The following is a 27,195-nucleotide window of genomic DNA, read 5'->3' as shown; positions in this document are numbered from 1 at the left end:
CAGAAAGAAAACCTTATCTTTACTGTAGATTTCAGCAGATTTTATATAGTGCTTTTTCACAGGGAATAGGGGGTTCTGTGAGTCATGCACACGGAACTTGTAATCTCCACAAAACTATTTCTGTGGATTCATCAGCTGTTGTCCCCTACAAACACAGCAGTTTAACTGTAGTGCATCATCTGCTCTATTTAAATGTTAAATGAAGCAAAAATTGTATGTGATGTATTCAGTTGTACACTGAGTAAAACACCATGCCTAATATGCTCTTCTTTCTTCTAGTGTGCACGCTACGATAATGCTTTTGCTGCAGAAATTCTAATTGACAGAGGAGTAAATGTAAATCATCAAGATGAGGATTTTTGGACATCAATGCATGTAGCCTGTGCCTGTGATAATCCTGATATCGTCCTGCTACTACTACTAGTAAGTAAAGCAATCCAATGCATTGTGTGCTTGAAAAGGAAACAAAATGTAACACTGTAAGGTTGAAAACTGCTGTATGAATGCAATATATTAGTACTAACCATATCAGTGAAAGAATATATATTGTGAGTGTTTGTTTCTTGACGTTGTTTTGGTGCTCAAGATTTTTAGAAAGCATACAGTGAAGCATTTTTAGGCTTTCGATGAGAATACGGTATAAACATCAATGTCAAGTGTCTCCTGTTTTTTCCCTGCGGTCAGGAGCTAATATTTGTGATAAGCACTCGGTCCCAAATGGGATATTCAGATAATTTCTTTTCTCTGCTCCTTGTCACTTTCTGTTAAGGGTTGAGTTCACAGACAATCTTGTAAAAAACTCCTTCTTAAAAGCAAGTATTCACTCAATTACACTCAGTATTCATAAAGAAGTGTTTGTGGACATAGTCAAAATGAGGCCCATTTAATATTTGTCTAAACAACTTTGACATTTAAAGCAGATTTTACCCTACATAATAATAGATATGGCATTCAGCCTTTGTAGAGAACAGCTTTGTTCATGTTGTTCTTCCATTCTTAGGATCATAGCCTCTAGTTTTACTCCAGGATACTTATGCAGCTCTTTCTACCAGCTCATTTTATATTGCTCTGTAAAACAGTAATGCAGAAACTGTTCACAGTCTAATTTATGGTTTTCTAATTTATTTTTATAATTTAAAATATTATATGTTTTTAATAGGTCATTGCAAGTAAATCAGCTTCTTTCAGCATACTTATAATGGTATTTCAATGTTACTGGTAAAATGAAGAGAGAAAGATTTTTAACCTGATAACAGGTTTCATGAAATTGCTTTGGGAGATTGTCTAGTCCAATTCCCCTGTTCAGAGCAGAGCTAGCTCCATCAGCTTGCCTAGGACCATATTTCCAAGGATGGCAAGTCCACAAACTCACTGGGCAGCTTGCACAGAAAAAAAAGGGTTTTATTAGTTTTAAACAGAATTTCCTGTGTTTCAGTTTGTGCCTATCGCCTTTTGGCCTTTCACTGAGCAGCACTGAGAACAGTCTGGCTCCATCTTCTTTAATCCCCCCGTCAGGTATTTCCACACATTGGTAATACCCGCCTGAGCCTTCTCTTCTCCAGGCTGAAGAGACGCAACTCCCTCAATCTCTCCTTGAATGACAGATGCTCCAGTCCCTTCATCTTCTTTGTAGCCCCTTTGCAGGACTCAGTCCAGTACATCCATGTCTTTCTTTTACTGGGAAGCCTACAACCAGTGGTGGGCTCTCACCGGTGCCTAGACCTACTGGCAATGAATTCCAAGAAATCTATGGCCTGCGAGGGCACATTGTTGGCTCATGCTCAACTTGTTGTCTTCCAGGTCCTAGTCCCAGGAGTACTTTCTGTGGGAAACTGTCTAGCTAGACAGTAGAAAACACTGGAGAAAAGAGTATAGCCTAAATTAAGTCCCTCAAAATAGTCATCTTGTAGGGAAATATCTGTCTCTGCTCGAAGGTAGTAGCTGGGAACAGTGTTCTGGATCTTTATACCTACACTAGGTCAGTGATGGGAAGGGGGGCTTTTAACCAATGTGATACCCAGAGCCTAGAGATCACTTGGGCTTTTGAGGACTTGAGTCCAAATGTCTCTGCTTCTAGAGAAAAGTCAGATCAATGTCTGTCTTCTCCCAGAAAAGTATTTCACTAGACTGTTAGATAGATTTCATAATGTAGTTATTTTCTTAGGAATGCTTTGGTAAGTGCTAATGCATTTAAGTGCTAATGGTAAAGCATAATCAGCAGGTTAAGTAGCATACACAGAGATTAATGTGATGGTTTACACCTTAGAGCTATTGTTCCAGGTTTTCTTGGTTACATGTGAGCTCATTCTGAAACATACAGATATTCCCCATCCTAGCACATATGCTTCATTTTATAGAAAACAGGGTAAATAATATCCTATATTAAATTAGAAAATAAATGAAAAATAAAATCTTTTATTCAGTTCAGAATTAGTGATACCTGCCTTCCTTTAATCTCAGTTCTGAATTCCTAAATTTCAACATTTATTTGAAATCCAAACATGTAACTTTTGAAGGTTTTCCTTTATAGACTGTAGTTCCATCACAGCAAATTGGAAAGAATTTCTGAATGGAGAGATTCTTTCTCAAAAATACTGTGTCCTTTATAAACACATGTTGTGCTTTTGAATTGCTATGACACATTTAATGAAACAAAGGGGTTTTTTTTGGTTATTGTTTTGTGGGGTTTTTATTAACCTAAGACTCATTGCATTTAGAATCTAATAAGTCAAAGCCATCATGTTGAGTTACACTTTGTGGAATACATGAATGTGCTGTATTCAATTAGAGTGGCACCACAAGCAAATAGTCTTCAGTAGTCTCCAGTAGTAGAGGGGATAATCTGATTTTCTTCATCATAGTGAGTTTTAGTAGCATGATTTTGACTATGCTAACTATAATGTATCTGAAAGAAGTACTGTGGCTACTATCTGATCTCCTGTAAATGGCATGGGCTTCACCAAACCTTTGTTTTGAAACTGGAATTACTTTTATTCTGTCCTGTGGTTGCTTCTTCCGATCTGTATCTTTGATTTTAACATTGATTTGTACCAGATCTTCTCTGGTAATCTCTTAGGATTCTGACGGTCTCTGAGGCTATACGTGCTCTAGAAAACCAGAAAGAGGTATCCAGGGATCTTCCTGGGTGCTGGACCACCATCATTTGTACTAGCAAACTGTTAGAATGTCCTCTGGCATGACTTTGGCATGTGCCATCCAGATTACCTCCAGACAATTCCCCAGCATGGTTTTGAAGATGGGAAGTTCCAGGGACCAGTTTGTACTCAGCTGTCACATTGTAGAGACTGAGAGTCTTTACTGGACTAAACAAGGTCTCTTCCATGTTAGCTGGCTTCAATGCCTAGAGTTTTCTCAGGTTTATTTGGTTTAATAGTTGCGATACAGCCCTTGTCATGCTTGGAATGTTGTTTTCTTGGCTTTTCTATTAAAACCATAATTAGATCCAGTAAATGTACAATGCAATGTGTATAAATCTGATTTTCTTTTCTTAGTGTTTAAAATAGCATTGCTTACCTAGTCACAGTCATCAGATATGTTTGGTTGGAGTATCCCATTCTAAACATTGTCACTACTCTTGGCAAATAAAGGATAATATTTCTAGAAGGTGATATTTTATGTCTTCTATTAGCTTGATCTGTTCAGTGTGTATTCTTTTGAAGCCTATGTATCCTTTGGATTCTGTGTGTACTCCTAAACTGATAAACAATCAGAACAGAGAAGCTTATCTATAAGAACTTGTATTGTCGGAAACACTTGTAATATGGGGAATTTTCAGACATACAGAATGCTGTGCTGTTGTTGACATGAATAAGAACAGCTGGGGTTATACAGGGCACTTCTAAAATTTCCCCTGCCTGTTTTTGCAAAAAGCCCAATCTAATAAAAACTCATTAAGTATTTGTACCTAGGGTTATATCCAAAATTATTTTTCAGCCCCCATCATTTGAATGTTGTTTGATTTAGTTCCTGTTTATTACAAGCTGTCTTCTTCTGAAGGTTCTAAGTATCTGCTAATAACTTGGGATAAACAGGTCATCCAATAGATCAGTTTCAGTAAGCAGGGGTACATCCATACGGATTTTTGCAGGTAGTGTTTGAATTGTCTGTATTATGTGCAATAAATTTGATAAATTTGCCCACATTCCAGGTTGTCAGCACTTTTTAAGGCAGAATTTCCTTGACTACATAAATAATAACTTTATGCTTTATCTTCTGGAGTGGGAATGATAAATAGAGTATTGTGGCAGAGAAAGGGAAACATTCTCAGGTAAGCAATAGTTTTTGAACCGTGACATTAATGCTATCTTTGTTAACATTTGACAAAGTGAAGGTGGAAATTGAGGTTGGAGGCAAGTATTTTTCACAACCCTGAACTGTCTTTGTGTGAGCATTTGATATTAGCAATTACTTTGCCTTGAGGTTAGTGTTTCATGGGCCATGTCTAATGTGGAGCATGAGCCTGGATAATGCTAATATGAGCTACAGGCAGCTTCTATTATCCCACAATTTTTAACTGGAAGAGAAAATAACACTTCCTGTACCCTTATGTATTACTTTTAGATAAATATTTCTTCTGGGTTGACTTTACAACACAGACAATGCCATATTATCTGTTTTAATGATGTGAGCTAAAAGGTAACAACATGGTCCTTTAATTGAGACCTGTGCAAATTCTGATTCCTGGAAAACTGTCATAGATCCCAGTGGAGGTTTCCTCAGTGAGGATTTCAAAATGCTTCCTGAAGGGAAAAAAAAAAAAAAAAAAAAAAAAAAAAAAAAGGATATATGTAGATCCCAGAAGATTATTAATGAAGACTTAATTAAGCATATCCCACTTTTGGTGGTCGTGTTCCTCTGGCTCAGACAAGATAGTGACTTGTCATTCATCAGCTTTGCTGTGGTAACTATTTCTGTCCTCTGGTAGATAGCAAAGACAAAAGTAAAGGTTGTTAGGTGAAATGCCTTTCACTGAGAGCTGGGAGGGGCTGTAGCTGTTTGTAATGTGATAACCTGCTATCATGTCCTGTTGGAAGACTGTTGGAATTGTAGGCACTCTGGTTTTGGAGTAAATGCAGAATGAAATGCTTGAGGCTATTTCTTTCCATCCCAACATTTTACCCAAGGTGGTATAGTTTTTCCAGGGAACATATTTATGTCTTCTCCATTTTGTAGCTGTCAGCAAGGGGGAGGGCATTGGACAATACAGCCGGGAAATATATCCCGTGTCTGCTAAATAGTCAGCCAGTGAAGAACTTGCCCCTGAGGCAGCTGCTAGCACGGGAGGAAATGTAGAGATCAAAGGTAATCCGCAGAGGTCTGGTTGCCATACATGCAAATGGGGTGGTAAAGGTCAGACTCATCAATCGTTGCCTGACCACATCAGTGTTGGACGTTTTTCCCATGGCATGGGGGACTGTTTCTGTGGATGTGGTATGGAGGAGGCTCCTGTAGCAGGTTGAGGAGAGTGCTGAAGTGCCTTTCACTTAAGAAAAAAGATGCGTAGGCTTGTATACGTTTGCGCCCCCATGAAATTTCCAAGAGAGTATGAAAAGCAGCCACATTTATTAGAAGTATCTGATCTGTCTTACCTCACTGCCTTTTGAAGGCTCAGGACTGGACGTGCTGACAGCAGCTCTGCCCGGTTGGGGTGTGTTCCATTTCCATCACCTCTGGGCACATTGCAACATGTATTTTGCATTAATTTCCGGTACCTGTTTTTATATTGACTTGAAACACTGGCTAAGATTTGTAACTTAATATCTAAAGTGCTTTGTCCTATTGAAAAGGCCACCTGAGTTACAGAATGTCCAAGCCCTACATGGATACTGCTCCTGCTTTGTTAGCTGGAGGAAAGTGTTTAGTCCACTCTGTATCACTTTAAACTGGTACCCATCCCTTGTAGTCTAATTGTTCCTCCACAATATACACTTTGTAGCTTCAAATACTTCTAATTGATACGGAGGAGTGGTTAACCTTCACTTTACTTGTGTACTATTCAAACTACCATCTGGTATAGTAACATTAATACTGTTGCAGTTCAGTAAATTAACCTTAGATACTCAGGCAGTAGGGTATATAGATAAAAAACATCACTTTGTAGAACCTTGCTTTTTCTTTTTCTCTTCATTTCTCTTCAGTCTGAGAGTATTGTTTATTATCATGAATTCTCTGCTCTAAGAATCAGCACTGGATCATTAAAAAGGCAAAGGAGGTCAAGCTGTTCAGCTGTCCCACCTCCTCCCCTCTGTTTCTCCACCCCAAAGCATTTGAAAATTAAATGGAAAAAATTTGGCTGTTCAAATTCTGATTCACATCTGTGCAATTCCATGTTATATTTAGTTGGATCCTGAGCCACGGTTTTCTCTCCATTTTTGAAACATGGTGTTTAGGTACTTGTTAAAAGGTTCACAATCATATTGAGCTCCTATGTTTAGTTCCTTTTCTCAAGATAACTGTTATTGTGATATGAACTACAGGTTTCTTTATGAGTCTCTGTTTCACTTTAATTTCAGAGCATGTCACGGGTAATTCATCATTGAGCTGTACTGTTGGGCTTACACATAACAAGTTGATAGTTATGAGTTTTCTTTTTTTAATGTATCTTTGGTTTTGTTTTGGGGGGTGGTTCTTTTCCCTCCTTCCCTCTGCCAAATATTCATTGAATCTTTTGATGCTGACTGACCTAGGGTTGAGAGCAGCAGAGAAAAAGAAAGCAAGTGAGAATGCATTTTTATACTGTAATTCACTTTATTTTACCATCATCAGGAGGTACCTTTTAGTGGGCAACATGAATGAAATGCTTTTGCCATCTGTAATGCAGATGTGGTCAAATGAAACTAGGAAGGTGGAGACAGTGTTTGTACAGCACTTCGCACAGTGGACATTTATTCTTTCATAGACCTGAAGGCATTACTGTAATAAACATGGCAGTTAATTAATTAGAATGGCAGAGAGCTGTACTACTCCCTTAGGAATTTTTACATGTAGATAAAGAAAAATTGGGGAGTAGAAAGATATCCTTAATGTATTCTTTTTACTGACCTTAGTAGGAAAAGCAAATGTAACTACTGTCTGCCAACCAATTAAATGTGTTTCATCACATGCTTTTTGCAACCTAGAATTGAAGCACAAAATGCAATTCTGGCATAGGCGGCTAAAAGTACAATTGTTAAAAAAAAAAAAAAAAAAAAGAGCTGAATTTTTTTCTCTCTCTCTCCTCTTTTTTAAGAAAAGATTTTCCTAAGAACTTAGGAAAATCTGTGCTTAGCAGTGTACAAAAGGAAGTTATGCTTGAATCATTCATTAGATTTACAGCCACCAACTGTAGATGAGCAGTATTAGTTAGACAGAGTATTTGAACAGTATAATGCAATCCACTGTATGTGTCATCCAAATTTGCTAATCCACCTCTGCAAAATTCTTTATGCCATGGGAGTAAACCTTATGACATGACACTAAAGGAGCATTAAAAATCAGAAAGGAGGAATATAGAGAATACCAGATACTTTCAGTAAGACTGAAAAATTATTTGTCCTTCAAATACAAGACCTTAATATATTACTGCTTAATATTTCCTCAGTTTATGGGATAATTTTTACAGAAATGATAGCGTCCCAGTATAGATCTCTCATTATTTCATATAGAGAGATTTGGAAAAAGAAAAAGTTTAGTATAGGATTTGTTTTTGCATAACATTAAAAGGCCATGTCTAAATGTTTCTGTGATTTTTAAGTTAGTTTTAGAAGTGTTGAATCCAATTAATTAATTTGAATTCAGAATTGTCAACTTTGTAGGACTGAAATCCAAAATAATATTTCATTCATGCTGTATTTTTTAACTAGGTTGACTGGATGTAATTTTAGAGCCTATCAAGTGACTTCAGGGCCAACTTCTCACTGAGGACTAGACTACACTGACAAGAATTTTTGGTAGAAGACAGTGGAAAAAGTATCAAGAAATACTGCACAAACCTTTCAGCCAAAATGTTTGTGCTCATAAAATATGAAAAACATAATTAAGCCCTATGCTGGGTTTCCAGATTGGGACTTGAATTTTATTATTTTTTTTTTATTATTATAAGCCACATAGCTTTCTCTTATCTTTATCACCTGTATCTGCTCCTGCTTTGTCTTTTTGTAACCATGGACTTTTGCTCAAAGTGTAGGTCTGTGACATACTCCTTCAAGTCCTTGTGATCATTAGGATGTTTGTGTTATCTAGAAACTTCTGTCTTCCTTTGTCCTTATTTTCTTGGGCTCTCAAACTGTTGCCAGAGATATTGAGAAGGATAGGGAACTTCCCACTAGGGAAGAGGTGGGATGAAAGGTGGATTTTACAGTCTCCATTTCAGTACAAGGAGCCAAGATACTAGAAATGCAGTATTTAAGGCCCCGCAAGGATTAATAGTGGTTTCTGCTTTCCTCTGCCCATGCCTAACAGGCCATGTGTTGGAGCATCTGGTGAAGTTGTGTATTAGATGTGTAGATGGAGGCAGTTTTTATCACACTACAAACTGGGTGCTAAGCAAAAATCACATTTATCTGGGAGCAGTACTGTTGTGTCTGTATTCTTGTGACCTCCAAATGTATATGAGGTTATATTGGAAGGACAGAGGTTCTCTATACTTGCCTGTGTTTGTCCTCATCTTAGTGTGATAAGAAATAATTTAAATTTGTAAATTGTAAACTGTTGATTTTATTTCTAAATCTTCTCACTCATCAGAGTACTGAAGAGCTATTTAGATTTTCAGTACGAATCAAGCAATCAGTAGAATTAAGCTACTATGAAAATTTAGCTTTCTCTGTATTGAAACTTAATGCTGCTACAAAAAAAAACCAAAACCCAGTCATTACATGCTGCATAAAGGAAGTAATACAGAAGAAACTACAGAGAATATGCCATTAAGCAGAATGTGATTATGCAAGTTCAAACTCGGTCATCTGAACAATTCCACTGTCTTACAAAACACAGAGTAAAGTAAGTGCTATGTAACATTTCATAGTTCTCATCTAAAGCACATTAACTGTAGTGCTGGACTATTGGTGATGGCAGGACATCATCCTCTGTTGTTTTTTTTTCTGAGTATGCTTGAATATCATCTATCCAACTGCCATGAACTTCCCTGATGTTGTTCAGCTCACGAAGCTTAATAGGATTCCATTTTTGTATGGGTTTTTTGGAAATATTTATTTAAAACCTTCCATCAGCACTGCCATGTTTTGGCTGACAGGATAAAACCTCAATGTATCCAATTAGCCAAATTTGATTCTGGTAGTAGTATTAGTTGAATGTTTTAAATTTGACTGCCTCTTCACCTACAGAATTTATTACTTATTTCATCCTTTGCTGGATTAGTCTCAACTTTTTGATAGACTTTAGATTTTCTATGGGATACCTACTTTTGATTTTCATGTAAAATTCCTTTTCCATAATCAGATATAGTTTTACTGGAAAAAAAATTACATGAACAGATTTACATGTGGCAGTAGAAAGAGTAGAAGGATTTACTGGTGGGACACTCATGGGGCTGTAACTCTCTTTTCCTTTTCTTAAAACGCTCAGTATGGCACGTACCTGAAGTCATGTAATCAGACAGCAGTTGCATAGATATTTTGCCCTTGTTCTTTGCAACTGCATCAGACTATTTTAGCAAGCAGAGATGGATGATCAAATTGCCATTATCTTTAGCATTTAATCTTTCATAGTTTCAGAAACAATTAAAGCAGAGTAAACCATTGCTTCCTCAAAGAAAGTAATTCTGCCCTCCCACTCAGTCTTGCTCTATATGACTTCCTCCTTTGAGTCAATATAAGAGGATGCAGTAAAGGGGAGAGAATGAAGAGCAGTTAAGAGGTCAGGAGGAGACAGTGGATAACAGTTTAAAGTATAAGGGAAAATTATTCTTCTGTCTTTCTAGAGGAAGTTCTCAGTATTGTAAGAAACTTTAAATAAAAGGGTTTTATATGAAAGCTGTAGGTATCTATTTGAATTGACTCACAGTTTGCAGAGATGATGAGTGTGTGATAAGTGTAAAAGGGACCTTCTAGAAAGTGTGTCCTACTGATTTACAGCCTTTCGTCATTCCTGACTGAGCTAAAATAGAACCAGGGGCAGTGTAATATGAGTGACACTGTTGTGGGTGTTTACTACAGACCACTGGATCAGGAATAGGAAGTTGATGAGGCCTTCTACAGGCAGCTGGAAATAGCCTCATGATCACAGGCCCTCGCTCTCTTGGAGGACTTCACCCACCCTGATATTTTCTGGGAAGGCAACACAGCCAGGCCCACACAGCCCAGGAGGTTTCTGCAGAGCACTGAGGCTAAGTTTTTGACACAGGTAGTGGAGGAACCAATGAGGAGAGGTGTGCTGCTGGACCTTGTGCTGACAAACAAAGAAGGACTAGTTCAGGATGTCAAGGTTGGGGGTAACCTTGGCTGCAGTGACCATGAGATGGTGGAGTTCAGGATCCTGCATGGAAGAAGCAGGGCAAAATGTAAAATTACAACCCTGGGCTTCAGGAGAACTGACTTTGGCCTATTTGAAGACCTACTTGGAGGAATCCCACGGGCTAAGACTCTAGAAGGCAGGGGTGTGCAAGCAAGCTGGTTAATATTCAAGCTCTACTTACTCCAAGCTCAAGATAGGTGCATCCCTATGAGTAAAAAATCAACCAAAGTCGGCAGGAAAACTGCATGGATGAGCAAAGAACTTATGAAAAAAACTCAAATGGAAGAAGGAAGTTTACAGAATGTGGAAAAAGGGACTGGTGACTTGGGAGGAATATAGGAACATCAGAGTATGCAGGGATGCAACAAGGAAAGCTAAGGCCCACTTGGAATTAAAACTGGCAAGGGATGTCAAGGACAATAAGAAGGGCTTCTTCAAGTACATCAATAGCAAAAGGAAAACTAGGGAAAATGTGGACTTGTTGCTGAATGAGGTAGGTACTCTGGTGACAGAGGATGCAGAGAAGCTGGAGTTACTGAATGCCTTCTTTGCTTCAGTCATTACAGCCAAGGCTGGCCCTCAGGAATCCCAGACCCTGGAGGTAAGAGAGAGAGTCTGGAGAAAGGAAAACTCTCCCTTGGTCAAGAAGGATTGGATTAGAGATCATTTAGGCAAACTCAACACCCACAAATCCATGGGCCCTGATGGGATGCACCCTCAAGTGCTGAGGGAGCTGACAGATGTTATTGTGAAGCTACTCTCCATCATCTTTGAAAGGTCATGGAGAACAGGAGAGGAACCTGAGGACTGGAGGAAAGCCAGTGTCATGCCAATCTTCAAAAAGGGCAAGAAAGAGGACCTGGGAAACTACAGGCCAGTTAGCCTCACCTCCATCCCTGGAAAGGTGATGGAACAGCTCATTCTGATGTCACCTCTAAGAATGTAGAGGAAGAGAAGGTTATCGGGAGTGGTCAACATGGATTCATCAAGGGGGAATCATGCTTGACCAATCTGATAACCTTCTAAGATGCCATGACTGTCTGGGTAGATGAGGGGAGAGCAGTGGACCTTGTCTACCTTGACTTCAGCAAGGCTTTTGACACTGTCTCCCATAACATCCTCATAGGTAAGCTTAGGAAGTGTGGGTTAGATGAGTGGACAGTGAGGTGGATTGAGAACTGACTGAATGGCAGGGCTCAGAGGGTTGTGATCAGTGATGCAGAGTCTAGTTAGAGGCTTGTAACTAGCTGTGTTCCCCAGGAGTCAGTACTGGGTCCAGTCTTGTTTAACATATTCATGATTTGAGTTTGATGATGACATAAAACTGTGAGGAGTGGCTGACACACCAGAAGGCTGTGCTGCCGTACAGCAAGACCTGGACAGGATAGAGAGTTGGGAGGAGAGGAACATAATGAGGTTAAACGAGGGCAAGTGTAGGGTCCTGCACCTAGGGAGGAATAACTCCCTGCACCAGTACAGGTTAGGGGTTAACCTGCTGGAAAGCAGCTCTGCAGAGAAGGACTGGGAGTCCTGATGGGCAAGAGGCTGACCAAGAGCCAGCGATGTGCCCTGGTGGCCAAGAAGGCCAATGGTATCCTGGGGTGCATAAAGAAGGGCGTGGCCAGCAGGTCAAAGGGAGTCATCCTCCCCCTCTACTCTGCCCTAGTGAGGCCACATCTGGAGTACTGTGTCCACTTCTGGGCTCCCCAGTTCAAGAAAGACAAGGAGCTACTGGATAGAGTCCAGCGGAGGGCTACGAAGATGATCAAGGGGTTGGAGCATCTCTCTTATGAGGAAAGGCTGAGAGACCTGGGTCTGTTTAGCCTGGAGAAGACTGAGAGGGGATCTCATCAATGCTTATAAATATCTAAAGCGCAGGTGTCAAGAGGATGGGGCCAAACTCTTTTCAGTGGTGCCCAGCAATAGGACAAGAGGGAACGGGCACAAACCGGAACACAGGAAATTCCGTCTGAACATAAGGAAAAAAATTCTTTAATTTGAGGGTGGCAGAACACTGGAACAGTCTACCTAGAGAGGTGGGGTGGTGGAGTCTCCTTCTCTGGAGATATTCAAAACCCGCCTGGATGCGTTCATGTCCAACCTGCTGTAGGTAAACCTGTTTTGGCGGGGGGGGGTTGGACTAGATGATCTCCAGAGGTCCCTTCCAACCCTGACTATTCTGTGATTCTGTAACCTAGGTGAATGCTATTAATGAGTTCTGAACACCAGATGGCAACACTCGGGGGAAGCTGTAGAAATATTAGACTTTCTCCTTTAAGACTGGGAAAAGGCATGAAGCTAGCTAGTGATGCAGCACTAAAGATGGTACAAGGAGAGACAGAACACGAGCCTAACTGGATCCAGCAGCTTTGGAAAGCATTTTGCCTTTTAGCGCTATCATGAGAGTAATGAGATAGCCTGGTAAAGAAATAAGGATAATATGAAGAGGGGGAAAAAAGAAACCCAACAAAAAAACCAACAAAACATCGGAAACTAATAGAAGAAATAACCAGTGAAATAGAATCTGTATTTCACAGTACAAAGAATGCTTAATCATGGGATGAATCAAAGTCTTTTTACACAGGAATTAGTCACAGAAAGTAAAACCTGCCTTCAGACATAAGACAGTGATTTTGTCTGAAGAGTCTGTAAATTCTTATTGCATGGCTAGAAATCACCAAGAACTCTGTGGACAACAGTGGGACAGGTGAATTTTTCCAGCCAAGACCTCACAAAGAAAAGTACTGTTTGCTAGCTGAAACATCATGAACTGTAGGAACGGGCTAACAGTAACATTACTGAGTACTAATGGCAGATGACATAAAATATAGCGTATTTACAAGAAGAAGATAGAACTTAAAAGATTTATCTTATTAAAAAAGCAGAAAGAAAAACATGAACAATAATCAAGGGATTTAGTTGCCAGTAAAAATTAATTAGTAAAAATTAGAGGTGGTTAGCCTGGACTGTGAGTTGGGGGCCTGGCTATTCTTTAGTACATTTCACAGATGGGAATACGGAATCAGTGTAAGAAGAGACATGGTTTTAAACAATAGCAAAAAACTTCACACACACATACTCCCCTCCAGGTGATGGCAGAAAGTACCATATTTGGGGTTGGGGGGGGGGGAGACTTATGACATACACGAGTGCTCTTAACCAGCACATCTGTGTAATTTGCTGTCCTTAGCATCAGAACATTTCCAGAAAATGAAAATTCCCGGAGATAAAAAAGAGTTAGATTTGTTGGGAAAAATCACACACACCCCCCACCCCCAGTTTTAACTGGAGCAGGTCAGGACAAGTATACAAAGAGGTGGACTACATGCACAAAGATGGGGAATTTTGGATCAGCTTCTCTTGATCCCCAGAGAAAGGAGATGAAGGAATGACAAGCTAATGAAAATCAACATCTGGTTTTTGATCTTCAGTAAATATAGTTTTCTGCTGTGAAGAAGATGGTCTGGGGGTGTTCCACCACTGGGGGATATTTGCAGGTGAGATTCATTCTTTATGCCAGGTGGCCTCCGCTTGTATCAGTGACCCAATTACCTTGTGAGTCGCTCTTACAGATTAGCTACGGAATATGAATAAAACTGTTAAATGAGGAGTGAAAAGCTGCCTGGTAGTCAAGAGCTCAGTAACAACAAGACAGCAGCCTAGCTATTACAAGAGAAACTATGGGGCTGGCAGTTACTGGTGTTTTTTAGGATTGGTCCTACAATGCTATTTTATTTAGAGTTTTCAGTGATAACCTTGGGAAGAAAAAATAGGAGTATGATAGAGAAATAAACTGATGACAAAACCGCAATACCTTGTCAATTCGAGTGAGGATTAGAATGCCTTGCAGTAAGAATAGGGTATCTTTGAAGACTTCAGGAATAAAAATGGGTTGAAATTGAAGTGTACAAAGTACAAGGCCGTGTTACGCGTTATGAGTAAGAGGCATTTCTGTGATACTCTCGGGAATAATCAGTTGGAAATAGGGAAAAAGACCTTAGAGCTTTAGTCAATTGTAAGACGCTACTAACATGTAGCTGCCTGTAGGGAAAAGAGATTCTTGGATTTGTCAGAAAGAAGAAAGGGAAAAGTGTTGTTGCCCCTGTACAAGGAATGACAGCCTGCAGTTAACTATATACAGCCATGTTCGAGAATGGTGAATTGTACCAAGGAAAACTGCAAAGATAGGCAGGGGAACAGAAAGTCTATCTTATGAGAAGTGGCTAAAAATAATATGTTTAAATTAAACAAAAAAAAAAAACAAAACAGACAAAACAGAGAGGTAAAAATTTCTGTAAATACGTTAGGACAGAGAAGGAGGTAAAAAGAACTATTAAAGCCTGAAGTTACTACTGGTATGAAAACAAATGATTATAAAATGTCCAGGAATAAACTTAAGACAGAAATTAAAGTAACTTTTCTGAATATTAGGAGACATAGGTTGGAAAACAACATTCCATGCAGGAGAAATATGGGACAAAAAACCCCACTCTATTTGGCTTTAAAATTGATCTTAAAGTTCTGAATGAGATTATATGTTATGTGTTTACCTGCATTATCAAAATAATGCCTCAGGAGATGCATTCTAATATTACATTCCCACATGACATCTGTTCAGAGGGCTGTGTAGATATAATTACCCTGGTTGTGTGCTTAAAATAATAAGTAACATACAGAGGATATTAAAATCTATACTTTTGTGAACAACAGCAAATGAAATTATGTGGTGGATATTTGATACCTGTCAGGTTATGGCTAAATTTCTATGGCCCCAGAAACAGTCAGGAGAAAAGCTCATGGAAGAAGATAACTCAGAAAGAGAAGATAGACATATTTACTAGCTGGAAAACACTAGTGTTTTTCAAGTATTTGAAATGATTATTTTTTTTAATATGTTTTCAGATATTTGAAAAGAAAATACATAATGGGTAAGTAGTATGAAATCAGGGGAAAAAAATAGAAAAGGGCTTCTTTTCTTAAGGAAAGAAACCCCAAGGCCATGAAAGATCAGATGTATAGTCACAGTAAGTAAGTTGAGAATGGTATTTAGATCTGTAATTAATTGTGTGCCTCAGCAGTATTTGTAAGAGAAACTGCAGACTGGTTCATAAACCTGAATATTATCTCAATAAGGGGTATAAAAAGGCCAATGAAGGAGCTTGACTAATCAGGGAAATAATTAAAAGAATTACAAAAAGAAAATAAAAGTGCTATAAGACAATCTTTTGGTGATATTTGCTTTAAATTATTTAACAGTTCCTGTTGAGTTCCTCATTCTTACTGGCCTCCAGGGTTTGCCAGGAACTATATAAATATAAGAAGTATTTGGAAATGACAAAATTTGAATTTGTGAGGTCTAAAGTGGTCTTCAAAGTGGATGTACACCCCAGGAGGTGTGCAAGATGATTCATTTGGGGTATTAGAACTTCTATTTTTTTTTTATTTTTTATCTCAAAAAAAAAAGAAATAAATTAAGCTCTAATAATATTTAATATACGTATTGACACTGGCACCCTCAATCCAGCCGTAGGTCAAGAGGGTCCTGTGTCATGAATGGTAGATGAGATGTCCTGGGGGAAGAGGGGGTGCTCCACAATGCGGAAGCGTTGGCAGTGGTGCTCTCACTCGTTGATCTGCTTGTAGCATATAGTGATGCATAGTTTTTGTATGCCTCGTTACATGGATTTATGGATTGTATTACCTAGTTTTAACTAAACTAACCCTCACAAAATGGAGAAGTGGCTTAAAAAGATTCCTGCAAAGAAACTGCAGGTTGAAGATAACTTATGGCTAATAATGACAGCACAAATGAACAGGGAAATGCCAGAGCAAACACTTCCCCTAGACCTAGTACGAGCTCTTCATCATTACGACATAAAAACACTGCCAATCTAATCAGTTCTAATCAGCAATGTTTAAAGTCATGCGATACTCAATACAATATTTTACAAAATTTCACTACACTTAATGATAAATCTTCAGAAGCCTCTTGTGAGACTTTTAAACAGTAGAATCTTTACAACACTTTGTAATAAGATGGAGAGTGACTGTAAAATTATTTTGTATTGCACAGAGGTTCACTGGTTATCACATGGCAAATCGCTTAAAAGAGTTGTTGAACTTAAGAGACGAGTTGCGCATTTTTCTTTTACAAAAAGACAAATAGTCCAAATTTGCTGACTTTTTCTGTGGTGAGAAGTCACTGTCGGTAATATGCTACCTGGCAGATACTTTTGGAAAAAATAAGCACGCTTAATCTGTACTTTCAAAGTTAAGGTGGTGGTTTAACAATGAGTAGGAAAATAAGTGCTTTTCAAAAGAAACTCATGCTGTGGAGAGAGCATTTTGAAAACAGATGTTTGGAAGCATTTCCATCACTATATGATTTTGTTGCTGAACATGATGCACATCACCTATAAAAACTCTTGTATCCGTACACTGAAAAAACTTGGAAACAGAATTTCCTAATGTGTTTAAAAATGATCCAAACAAATAGTTACAGTGGGTTTGAATCCATTGGTTAAAACTAAAAATGCAGCACCTTCTCGTTAATTTACAAGAGCACGTGATTCACATCACAGAATATGGAAATTTCCTAGCCAAATTTCATTTAAAAATGTTGTTCAGTTGGTAGATGGCGTTGAAAAATTAGTATCATGATTTAGTAAGTGCTGCTAACAATGGACACCTTCCATTTGGGTCTATATATCTTTGTGGGCTATCTTTTCCAGCTATGACAGACATTTAAAAGCAAGTATTGAAATAAACTGAACATGGAACCAGACCTTTCAATCACTGTACCGTAAAGCGTTACACCGAAAATTGAAAAAATAATGAAGCATATTCAATCACATTGCTCTCATTAAAAATATTAGTATTAATAATAGAAGAGTAAAAAGAGTAAAAAAAGTAAAAAGTAAAAAGAGTAAAAAAGTTAAAAGTCTAGTGATTAGAACAGTGCCTTTTTATTTAGGCACTCCTGAAAACTGAAATTTTCAACACAGATAAGACTCATTCAGTTCCTTTTTTCTCCTACCTTCTTTCTGTAATTAGTCATGTTATTCCTAACAATCATAGTAAGCCAGAAACATGCATCTTGCCTTTTGAGATCTCTCACCATCACCCTTTTCCTGAGGCTAAGAAAAATGTATATCTCAAAGAAAATGACTGAACCTTACAGCATCTCCAAATTTCTAGTAAAACAGAACTATGACAAGGAAGGTAGAAGTGATTCCCAGACTTTAGGGGAATCTTGTCAGCTGCTGTCTTCTGGGGGGAAAAAAAATAAAAAAAAAAAAAAAGGAAAGAAGGGTATTCTTTCAGGTAAATTGATACCATGTTATTTATTTGGGTAGAGCTGTCCTGAAATGCTCAAGAAAAACCCCAAACCGACACCGTCCCCCCTCAGTGTTATGGCTTTTTGTTTATTTTCATTTGGGAAACACCAGAATGAAATATCACTATGGTGTAGTATGTAATGCATAATTTAGAAGGGGTTGGGAGCATGAACCTATGAAAAAAGAACCATCAAATGAATCTTCACGAATTCTTGAATTTCTGAGTGACCTAGTAGGGGAAAATGCAGCACTGATAAAAATTATCAAAAATTCAAGGGCAACTTGTCTTCATATGCCACCATAAAGATTGATGTGTAAAGTCATTGAAAAGAAAACTGCTGCAGGAAAAACTGGCTTACATATTGAAAGCAGATGGTTTTGGTAAATTATAAGAGTGCGGGGTTAGGGGAAGTAATAAATGAGTTAACACAAGGGTCAGTAAAAGGCTCATGTTTGCACGTGTTTTTGACGACTTTTCAATTAAAATAGGAAAGGTGGAGAAAAACATTGGCTTCCCAAATCCAGAATAATTGGTATAGACTATGTGCAAAAAAGTAGGTAATTCAGTTCAGTGCAGAACAATGTAAGATAATGAGTCTAGGATGTATAATGAAGTGTAGGAGTTAAAGATATGAACTGAAAAATAGTGGAAAGCTTATGGGTTTTTTTGGTTTTGATGATAAGCTTGAGCAAGATGAGGTTGCTGTCTTCAAGGACTAAAGGCTAAAAGGGTGTTAGAAAATTTGTATAAAAGCTGGAAAATGAAAGGACAGGGGGAAAGTGGCTGTTTTATGCAATTTCTGAACAATATCTGCATCTCCAGTGATGTAAAAATCAAAGTTTATCAAATTAGGCTTGCCTTCATATCAAATGACTCTGTCATTAGAAACTACAATATATTGCAAACTTTTAAAACACAATAAGTAACATTTTTCCAAAATGTTAAAATATGGGAAGTATTTGTTGAATTAAAATAAATACTGCAAGATTACTGATACGACATTTCTTGAGAAAAAGGAGCTTCATTAAAATTATGAGAGTATTGGAAGTTGGAAAGCTGTATTTTTTGGGATGAAGACCAGAGAATGATAAGGGAATGATTATGGACAAATGTTGCTGGGCAAGGTGATAGAAAGATGATAAGTGTCTATCACCTCACCATTTACTGCTAAGGTTACACTGTATGAACACCAGAGAAAAAAATCTGTCTGATACAATGCATAGATAGTCTTTGATTTGTTTCAATTTTGTGTAAAATTCTGACACTTTACCAATATATGCATTGATTGATTGAGAGCGTTTTATGGAAATAAACCTGGAATCTTATATTTGATTAATATATAAATATAGGCTGTGGCAATGCTTGTATTGCTTTTCTTTTTCATGAAATTGATGAGAAAATTTGCCATGGGGCTGTGTTTTTCCCTCATAGCTGTTTTAGGATACAGCACTCCCATGCAGCAAGCTACTACTTTTTATGGCTGGAAGTTTTTGATATCAGCTGCACTTCATCCATCACCCAAGTGCAGGAAAATAAAAGTTCTCTAATTACACACTGGTGTTCTGAGAAGCCAGTGTATTAAGATGACTGGTGTACTAAACTTCCTAAATACATTTGGTATTTCACACAATGACTTGTTTGTAGAGTGCATAGATTTAATCACTAACCAGCAGGACAGTGTCACCCTGAGTGCAGATTAAGCTGCTACACAGTCCCTCCCCTGTACACTGGGAATATGTTGATGTTATCAATCAAAACAATGAGTCTGTCTCATAACAAAAATGCAAATTAACTGAGTTAAATTAGCAGGTTTGTACTCCTAGTTCCTTGCGTGAAATGAATGTATTTACCTTTGCAGAAACTGTACACTATAAACGGCTATCATTTATTATATAGTGTTTAATCTCTTGCTTTTTATACCAGAGACATGTAGTACAGTTTTCTTTATTTTTACTGTACAAGTACATACATTAATATAGACTTTAAGTTTTTCTCTGCATTAGTAAACCTATAATATCTAATGTCGTGCCTGAAGTAGTGCTATTTATTTCCATGTGCCATTTGAAGCATATTTAATTTACATACATATATGTTTGTGTGTGTGTGTGTAATCTGAAGATGGACTGGAGAATGAAAATCAGAATATTCGGCATCTGTACTTTCCAAGTTACATAAATGCAGTCATGGATATGACAGCGTGCACAGACAGGAAGAGAAGACTAGCTTCCCACACAGAGGGAGAAAGAGAAGACCGTCATGTTAAACAGGGCCTTCAGTTTTGCCCCTAGTTAAATTTTCCACCATTTATGTTACTTAAATTGAGCCTGGAACCTACCGGCTCCTCATAGTCACCTTCCGGTTTTTACTGAGCCATCAAAATCAGCTTGCTCGCTTTACCGCTCCATGGGGTTGTTTCGTTGGTTCTACCTTCAACAATGGTGGGTCAGAGTCAGAAGCCCTTTGAGTGGAGCTGCTAGGCAGAACTTTCCCCACCTGTTTTGTTTGGACTCTGTGCGTGTGTATATGTATATGTGTGTACGAATACTTCCCCTTATATATGCATGTATACATACACACACACACACAGTTTAGCAGGAACCGTATTAGCAAAATGTAATACCTGCTGTCCTATTTTCCTACTTGTGCCCTATACTTAGCAGTACTATAGTCAGCGGATGTTTCCTACCCCCATTTTACCTACAATAAAATTGTGCCTTACTAACTGTCTAATGTTCTACACAAATTACAGTTCTTGTTAACCCTAGGGAGGGATCTTTTTATTTCCTAAAATACAAGATTGGGTTGACCTTATGTAATTACAAGCTTTATTAATGGTTATAAAGTCACTTTTAACTCTAACTGTAGTGTTGGATTTGAAGACTTTTTGACAGGGAATTCCAAAGGCTCAGTCCTTGCTGTGTGAAGGAGAATTTCCTTCTATTTGTTCTAAAAATAAAAGGCAATAATTTCATAAAGTGACCTTTTGCTGCAGTATTATGAGACAGGGACTGATCATTTTTCTGTGTGCCTGTCATAATTTTTAATGACAACAATTAAAATAAGAATGAAAAGAAAGTGTGCTCCTATGCTGTTATCAGAGGCATTCAGAGCTTGAATAATTTCATTTTTTTTCCCATAAGCTGTGCTACTGATGGGGAGTGTGCAAGTCCCATGTGCACAGGCAGATGGGGAAATTTTAGTCTTTAGTCATCGATGCTCTTTGAAGGCTCCCTTCTAATTCCCTTTTCTTGCCAAATAATTTGAGAGCTGGCAATATCGAGTCAAATACCCATCCTTCTGTACTTCAGCCATCCTTTGTCTTGACCTCATTCTGATCTTTTGCATTTTTGCTCCAGTGTCTTAAAAGTAGAACTGAGTGTTGTTCTCAGCAAAGAGAACTTTTCTTTGTGATATAATATCATGCAAAAAGACTTCGCTATGATTTTTTGTTGTCACATCTTTAGTCTACCTCAACTTCAAGGATAAATACTAAATTACAGTGAGAAAATGTATTCTGAGATTTATTCTCAGTTTTTTCTTACTTTCAAATTAAATGGTTTCATTAAAAGTGTTAAAGTATGTCTTAGCTTATTTTTATGACATTCAAACTCGTCCATCCAATTCATATTAAATTCTTTTTTTTTTGGATACTAATTAAAAAGAAAGAGGTTCTCCATTCTGTTAGCACCCTCCTGATACCCTAGTGCCTCATCTTTTTTCCTCTTTTCTGAGAAGCGCTCACGAAAACTGTGCAACAGGTATTTTAACACAAGGTACCTCTATAAACAAACAAACAGATATTGCTTTCTTTTGTCATGCTTGGCTTGGAGATCGGAATCACAGGTATATAATTCTTCACTAGCTGCTCTGTAATATACTTTTTTTCTTTAATGTAAGGCAATCTTTTGGTAGAATATTGAAATATTTATTTACATTTTGACAAGTGCGTATCTTGAGAGGGAGATTGGTTCCTGTAATTTCTGTTTGAATAAAACTTATGTGCAGAGACTGGAGAATTGTATGTTTAAATTCAAGGCTATGTGGGAGCCCTACTACTGGATTTGAACATGTTCTCCCCATGTTCCAAGCTTGTTGATGGAAATCAGGGTCACGCCAAAAGCCCTATAGCTTAATTTGCTCTACATTGTTTCTAAGCTAAAGTGTCTCATCGCTGACCTCACATCTAGGCAACAAGAGCAATAGAAAAGATATTCTTATGGCCTCTTACATCATAGATTTAAAAACAACAGTGATTACATACGAAGAAGACATACCAAGGCTGATACAATTAGTGTTCAAATTGCATGGCAAAATTTGGTCATGCATTTGAGCTACGGATTTAGATTATTTTAAGAATGATTAGTTGTTGGAAAAGTACAGAATGAAGCATGGAAATAAAAAAGCAGAAATGGATACAACAAAATGAATTCTGTTCTTCCAATTTCTAATCAAATTAACTTGATGATTCCACACGTTTTCAGAGATTTAGGTGGGAGAAGAAAAAAAATAAAAATAATCCCTTGAGGTAAAGCTAAGTCAAGGAAACCATACTTTATCTTGGGAATTAAGACTGTAAGTTGCAAAAAACCTTGGTGATGTAGGCTAGGAGTCAGAATGTGAACAACCATAAAAGCGGACTTGCCAACTAATTAAGAGCCAAGTAAATATCTGTATGCATTTAGAATTAATAGAATGTTCCCAAATCCTCATGAATGTGGTAGCGCTAGGGCATGGAAATAGTGGTAATTTGAGAAATGTACATTATTTTTTGTTTAATAGCTGCTGGGTTAGTAGATTTTAACTTTTCATCTCCTAACTGTATGCTTAGTTGTATTTTACTTTGAAAGATATTACTGAATGCATACTATACTTCTGCTGTGTTATCAGAAGTGTTCAGTACTGGAACTGAGTGGGATTTTGTTTGCCTTTTACATGCCTTCCAGCTGATGGGAGGAATTTAAGTCCCCATGGTGCACAAACAGATGGGAAAATGTTGGTCTTTAGTTTTCAGACATCAGTGCTAATTCTTTTATCTTCTGAATGCATTAGTCGAACAGACTATGCCTGTCAAGCAGTCTGTAATATGTGCCATGACAGTCTTTTTTTATTTTTTTAACTCTACTGAAAACCTTTTCTGTGAACTGACATTGCCTACATTCTATTAGTTTAAGGAAAAAAATGCCTTATTATGAACTAAATGATTATCAAAATGGTTGTGGAACTTTGATGATTTTAAAATACTAAATACTTTTTATTATTTATGTGAAGTAATTCAACAACTAAGGAGTAAGTTTTCAAATACAGTTGGATATCTCTGTAGGCATTAGCGATCCCGTATGTATACATCTATATGATGTTTTTTATAAACAGCCACTGTATTGGCACATTTCTTTATTCTTTCTTAACCCATGTGTCACAGAGGTTAAGATGTCTGGGATTTTTGGAACACTAGAATGTTCTTTATGCACATTGGCATCTATAAATCTGAATTTCTAGATTATAACAAAAAAGTGTCTTTTGACCGGGAGTTAAACTGCATATTCAGATTTTGGTGCCTGTTTCTGCAACGTGGAACCCAGAATTGCCGTGAATTAAAGAACTTGTATTCACATGGCAGCTGAAATACATTACTTACACAAGGCTGAGTGAATTTCCAACTTCTCTGACTGGTCTATCGCAGAGCTATGAGGGAAAAAAGTAAGCTATAATTGCATTGCATAAATTTATATTAATACGAATACATACGTTTTAGCAATTCTGCAAGTGTATTGGCATAAAAGTTTTGGCACTGTCATCTCCTGATTTCCTTTAAAGTGTCTTTTGGACATATGCGAACTCTCCTTTTCAGTTCATTTTATGTACCCAGAGGGCACTTGCAAGCTTCGGAATTCAGCTTTGGCTCTGTAGGCTGTGTTATCACAGACATAAGGGATTGAGCTTTGTGTTTGTGTTTTTACGATGTGGGATCAGGCATGTTGAAAATGAATTCAAACCTTTACTTATATCCCAAGTTAAGCTCATCCAGATGGCAGAGAGTTCCTGCTTCTGGTGAAAGAATAATTTTGGTAATGTGACAGGCATGGGTATATAGACAGTAGCAACCCTTACAGAGTTTAATACCCTGAAATAGAACAAAGACTGGAGACAGCTGATCAACAGTATCTTTCCTCTGTGAGAGGTGATAACTTCTGCTTCAAATGAGCTGCAGGTGACCGTTGACTCAAGGTTATGGGAGAAGTTCTGTAGCTGGTGCACTGGGCCAGCCCAGTTTACAGAGCTGTGCTGTCTGCAAGTTCATTTAAAAAGAAACGAGAGGTTTTTCCATTTGTATTAAAGGAGAATTTGTTTTCATGTGTATGCCTTACTTTGATGCCCTACTACGAAGGAAATCAGCTGAGCAGGAGAATCTGTTCCCTTCCTTCTCTCTGTAGCTACACAAGCCCAAGGAAGGCATGCATGGAACATTTGTTAGTGTGCCAAATTGCAAGCATGATAGATGTAGTTAGATCTTTTCAGATGTTATTTTGATTTGTGATCCACAGATTTTAATTCTGAATTGCTGTATGGAGTTTGGGTTCTTGTTCAGATTACTTTGCTAAGAGACACTCTGAAAAGAAAGGAAGAAAATATTTTCAATTTGGAAATTCCTACACGATGAGTCTGCTGTTCGCATTTCTTCAATACATTTAAAAGTTCAGGTCTCAGTACGTAAAAATTTACTGAGGAAAACCTATTATTTTGTAAAAGTTATGCCTAGGTCTGGTGCCCATTACAGTTGGGGAGTGGTGGTGTTTGAATGTGGAACTTAACTACCTGCAAGTAACTTAACTGCCTGACACAAGTTATAGTCTATTATTTCTAAAACATAGTATTTGAAGCTCAAGTCATCAGTCTTAACTTACTGAAATTCCCATTTAATCAAAGATCGGGTGTGTTCCCTCAGGCCTCAGTGGTGGAAACTGCCCTAAAAAGGATGAAAATTCTTGGCTTGTGAAATGTTGCTTTTGTACAGCTGAAGTTTTACTTTGTTTTCCTTTGAGATATATACAAAAGCACAGAGACTGCTAGGATTAGCTGTATAGCAGATATCCCTAATTGGGGAGTGCTTTTCTCTCAGTCCCACTCCTGTCTTCCACAAAGGGAGTATGTTGTCTTTTTTTTTTTTTTTTTTTTCTTTTCTTTTGGCAAGCTACATTAAGGGTCATTAAAGCCAAAACAGAAGCTAGGGCAGCTTTGAGATGTTTGTACTCTGTGCCATGGACTATAGTGGAACTTACATATCTTTATAGATGGCTGATAAACATTTGTGATCCTTCTTCCATTCTCCATCAAGCCCAGGGGGAGCAGGAATAAAAGTAAAAATTTAGAAATAAGTAAGCTGCATGGTAGAGTGCTAGTCCTGAATCTGGTTGGGGGGAAGAGAGGTCGCTTTTTCATGGGCTTCTTTTGACCTTTTATTCTGGAACAAGAATCCTTACTTTACTCTAGAATTGACAGAAATTGATCAACTATATCCCAAATATCGTAAGAATCTGTGGTGCCATGGGGAAGGGGCTTCCCTAAAGATTTATGTGGAAAAATTTAAAATGAAAGTATTAAGACTGCAATCAGCATTCTGAGAGACAATGTCTAGATCCAGTAAAATAGTTTCTAGATTGTTCTATACCCAAAAAGAAAAAACAAAATTAGTAACTCGGCTTGTGTGCATCAGTTTGCTTCTTAGTAAGCAGGTGAAACCTGGATTATGCTAGGAACAGGTAGGGGAACTATCAATGGAGGGTCTGTAATTGCAATCACTGAAGACCTCTTCCCCCCCCCCCCCAGCTTCTCTAGTAACTAAATTGTTATTTCTGTGAAATAATTTCCCACCTACAGAAAATCTGTTGTTGAAATGAGTTGGAAGGAAAACATGCTTTTGAACTGAGAGCAGCTGCTCAATCTCATTTAATCTTTTGTTTCATTGTCTGTGGTTTGCTAATGTGGAGAAGTCCTTGACTTTTTTTTTGTGGCCTGCCCTGAGAACTCTTCTTGTTCTGCTTGGTGTGGTCAACTTGGGAAAAGTGAGATCCAGTGCTAATGACTTAAAAGACAGTACTGCGTAGAGCAACTTTCTTTTGCTTTGTTAATGAATGAGAGTCAAACAAGTCCAGTAGAGGCCGCGAAAAGAGAAGCCAGCTGGATCTCTGGGATTTGGTATCTTGAATGAAAATTTATGCAAGCTTTTGGGGTTGGAGAGCAAGATCGCGTGGCATCATCGAGCCCATGAGTGTGTGTGATTTCCTGTTTGTTTCCTTGTTCACAGGCAAATAGACCATTATATCCTGATTACTTTTGCTTTATTTTTAACTGATAGTGTACTAAGGGCTTTTGGAAGGATGTACCATTTGCACAGTAACCATAGTATACATGACAGCATGCATATAAGTGCGTGTAAATCTTGGACATCCTTCAACAAGCAAAACCTTTTAATGGAATTAATGTGAAGAAGCAGGTCAATAAAGGGGAGAAAACTTAACTACTCATGTTACTGGAAGCCAAATGCGACATATGTTTTGTGAAGAACTACATTTAGTCCCGGTCTACTTACATGGTTAACATCATCCTATAAAAAGGAACAGCTTGTAAATCATGTGGTTGTATTTAAAAAAAAATGAAGAAAAAGCAAATTGTCCAAGCTGTTACTGAAACAATGCTAGCCTTTGCCTCTTGGAAACAGTGGTTAACATAGAAGAGAGAAATACTATGTAAATTTTGATACATTTACACACATCTGAATGTATACATTTATAGATATATGGAGTATGTGGAATTCAATACAAATAGATTACTAATATAAATGAGGATATAAATAGATCTTAAAATGTCAGGTTTTGGGAGGGAGGATTGACAGGTGACAGCACAAATTGCACAAGGCTAGCATACTCTGGAGCACTTGAACCATAGTAACAACTCTGCAGAAGCCTGTTACTAGGAGAAAATTTTTTTTTTTTTTTTGCGTAGCAACAGGTACATTAAAAAGACAGTTGTTTCTGTCTCTGTCTTTTTTTTTTTTATACCCACTTGTATTCCTTACGCTATATTTTATTTCTGATTGCCTTCATAAAGCCTCATGAAGCGAATGGTGGTAATCCTAGGTGAAAGAGGCAGTGTCTGGGTCATGATTTTTCTGGAACAATTGTGGAATTCAGAGAGAAAGAAGGAAAGAAATAATTTTAAATCTGTAAAGAACAACACATTCCTCAGAAAGGAGATTCCTGGATACTTTTTCAAGTAATTGTACGTGGATATACTTCTCATTTGGGAATCATGTATAAGAAACATTAGTACCAGAAGGGAAATCTTATCTCCTTTCACTAGCCAAAGGTATTTTCTCTCTGGCAGCAGGCT

At 37.8% G+C, this 27,195-nt stretch overlaps 1 protein-coding gene across 1 annotated transcript in view; it reads left to right on the top strand.

Moving 5' to 3' along the window:
* MYO16 (myosin XVI) overlaps positions 1-27,195 on the top strand; it is a gene marked incomplete at both ends in the record, with an annotated part of 331,914 nt that overhangs the window by 62,686 nt on the left and 242,033 nt on the right. Inside the window, 1 exon segment of the mRNA XM_082498511.1 lies at positions 280-423. Within this exon segment, the coding sequence (XP_082354637.1) occupies positions 280-423 (144 nt within the window).

Source organism: Vanellus vanellus, assembly GCF_965231255.1.
Source record: "Vanellus vanellus genome assembly, chromosome: 1".
NCBI classification, from domain to species: domain Eukaryota; kingdom Metazoa; phylum Chordata; class Aves; order Charadriiformes; family Charadriidae; genus Vanellus; species Vanellus vanellus.
The sequence above is the reverse complement of the archived record's forward strand: the minus strand, read 5'-3'. Positions and strand labels throughout refer to the sequence as shown.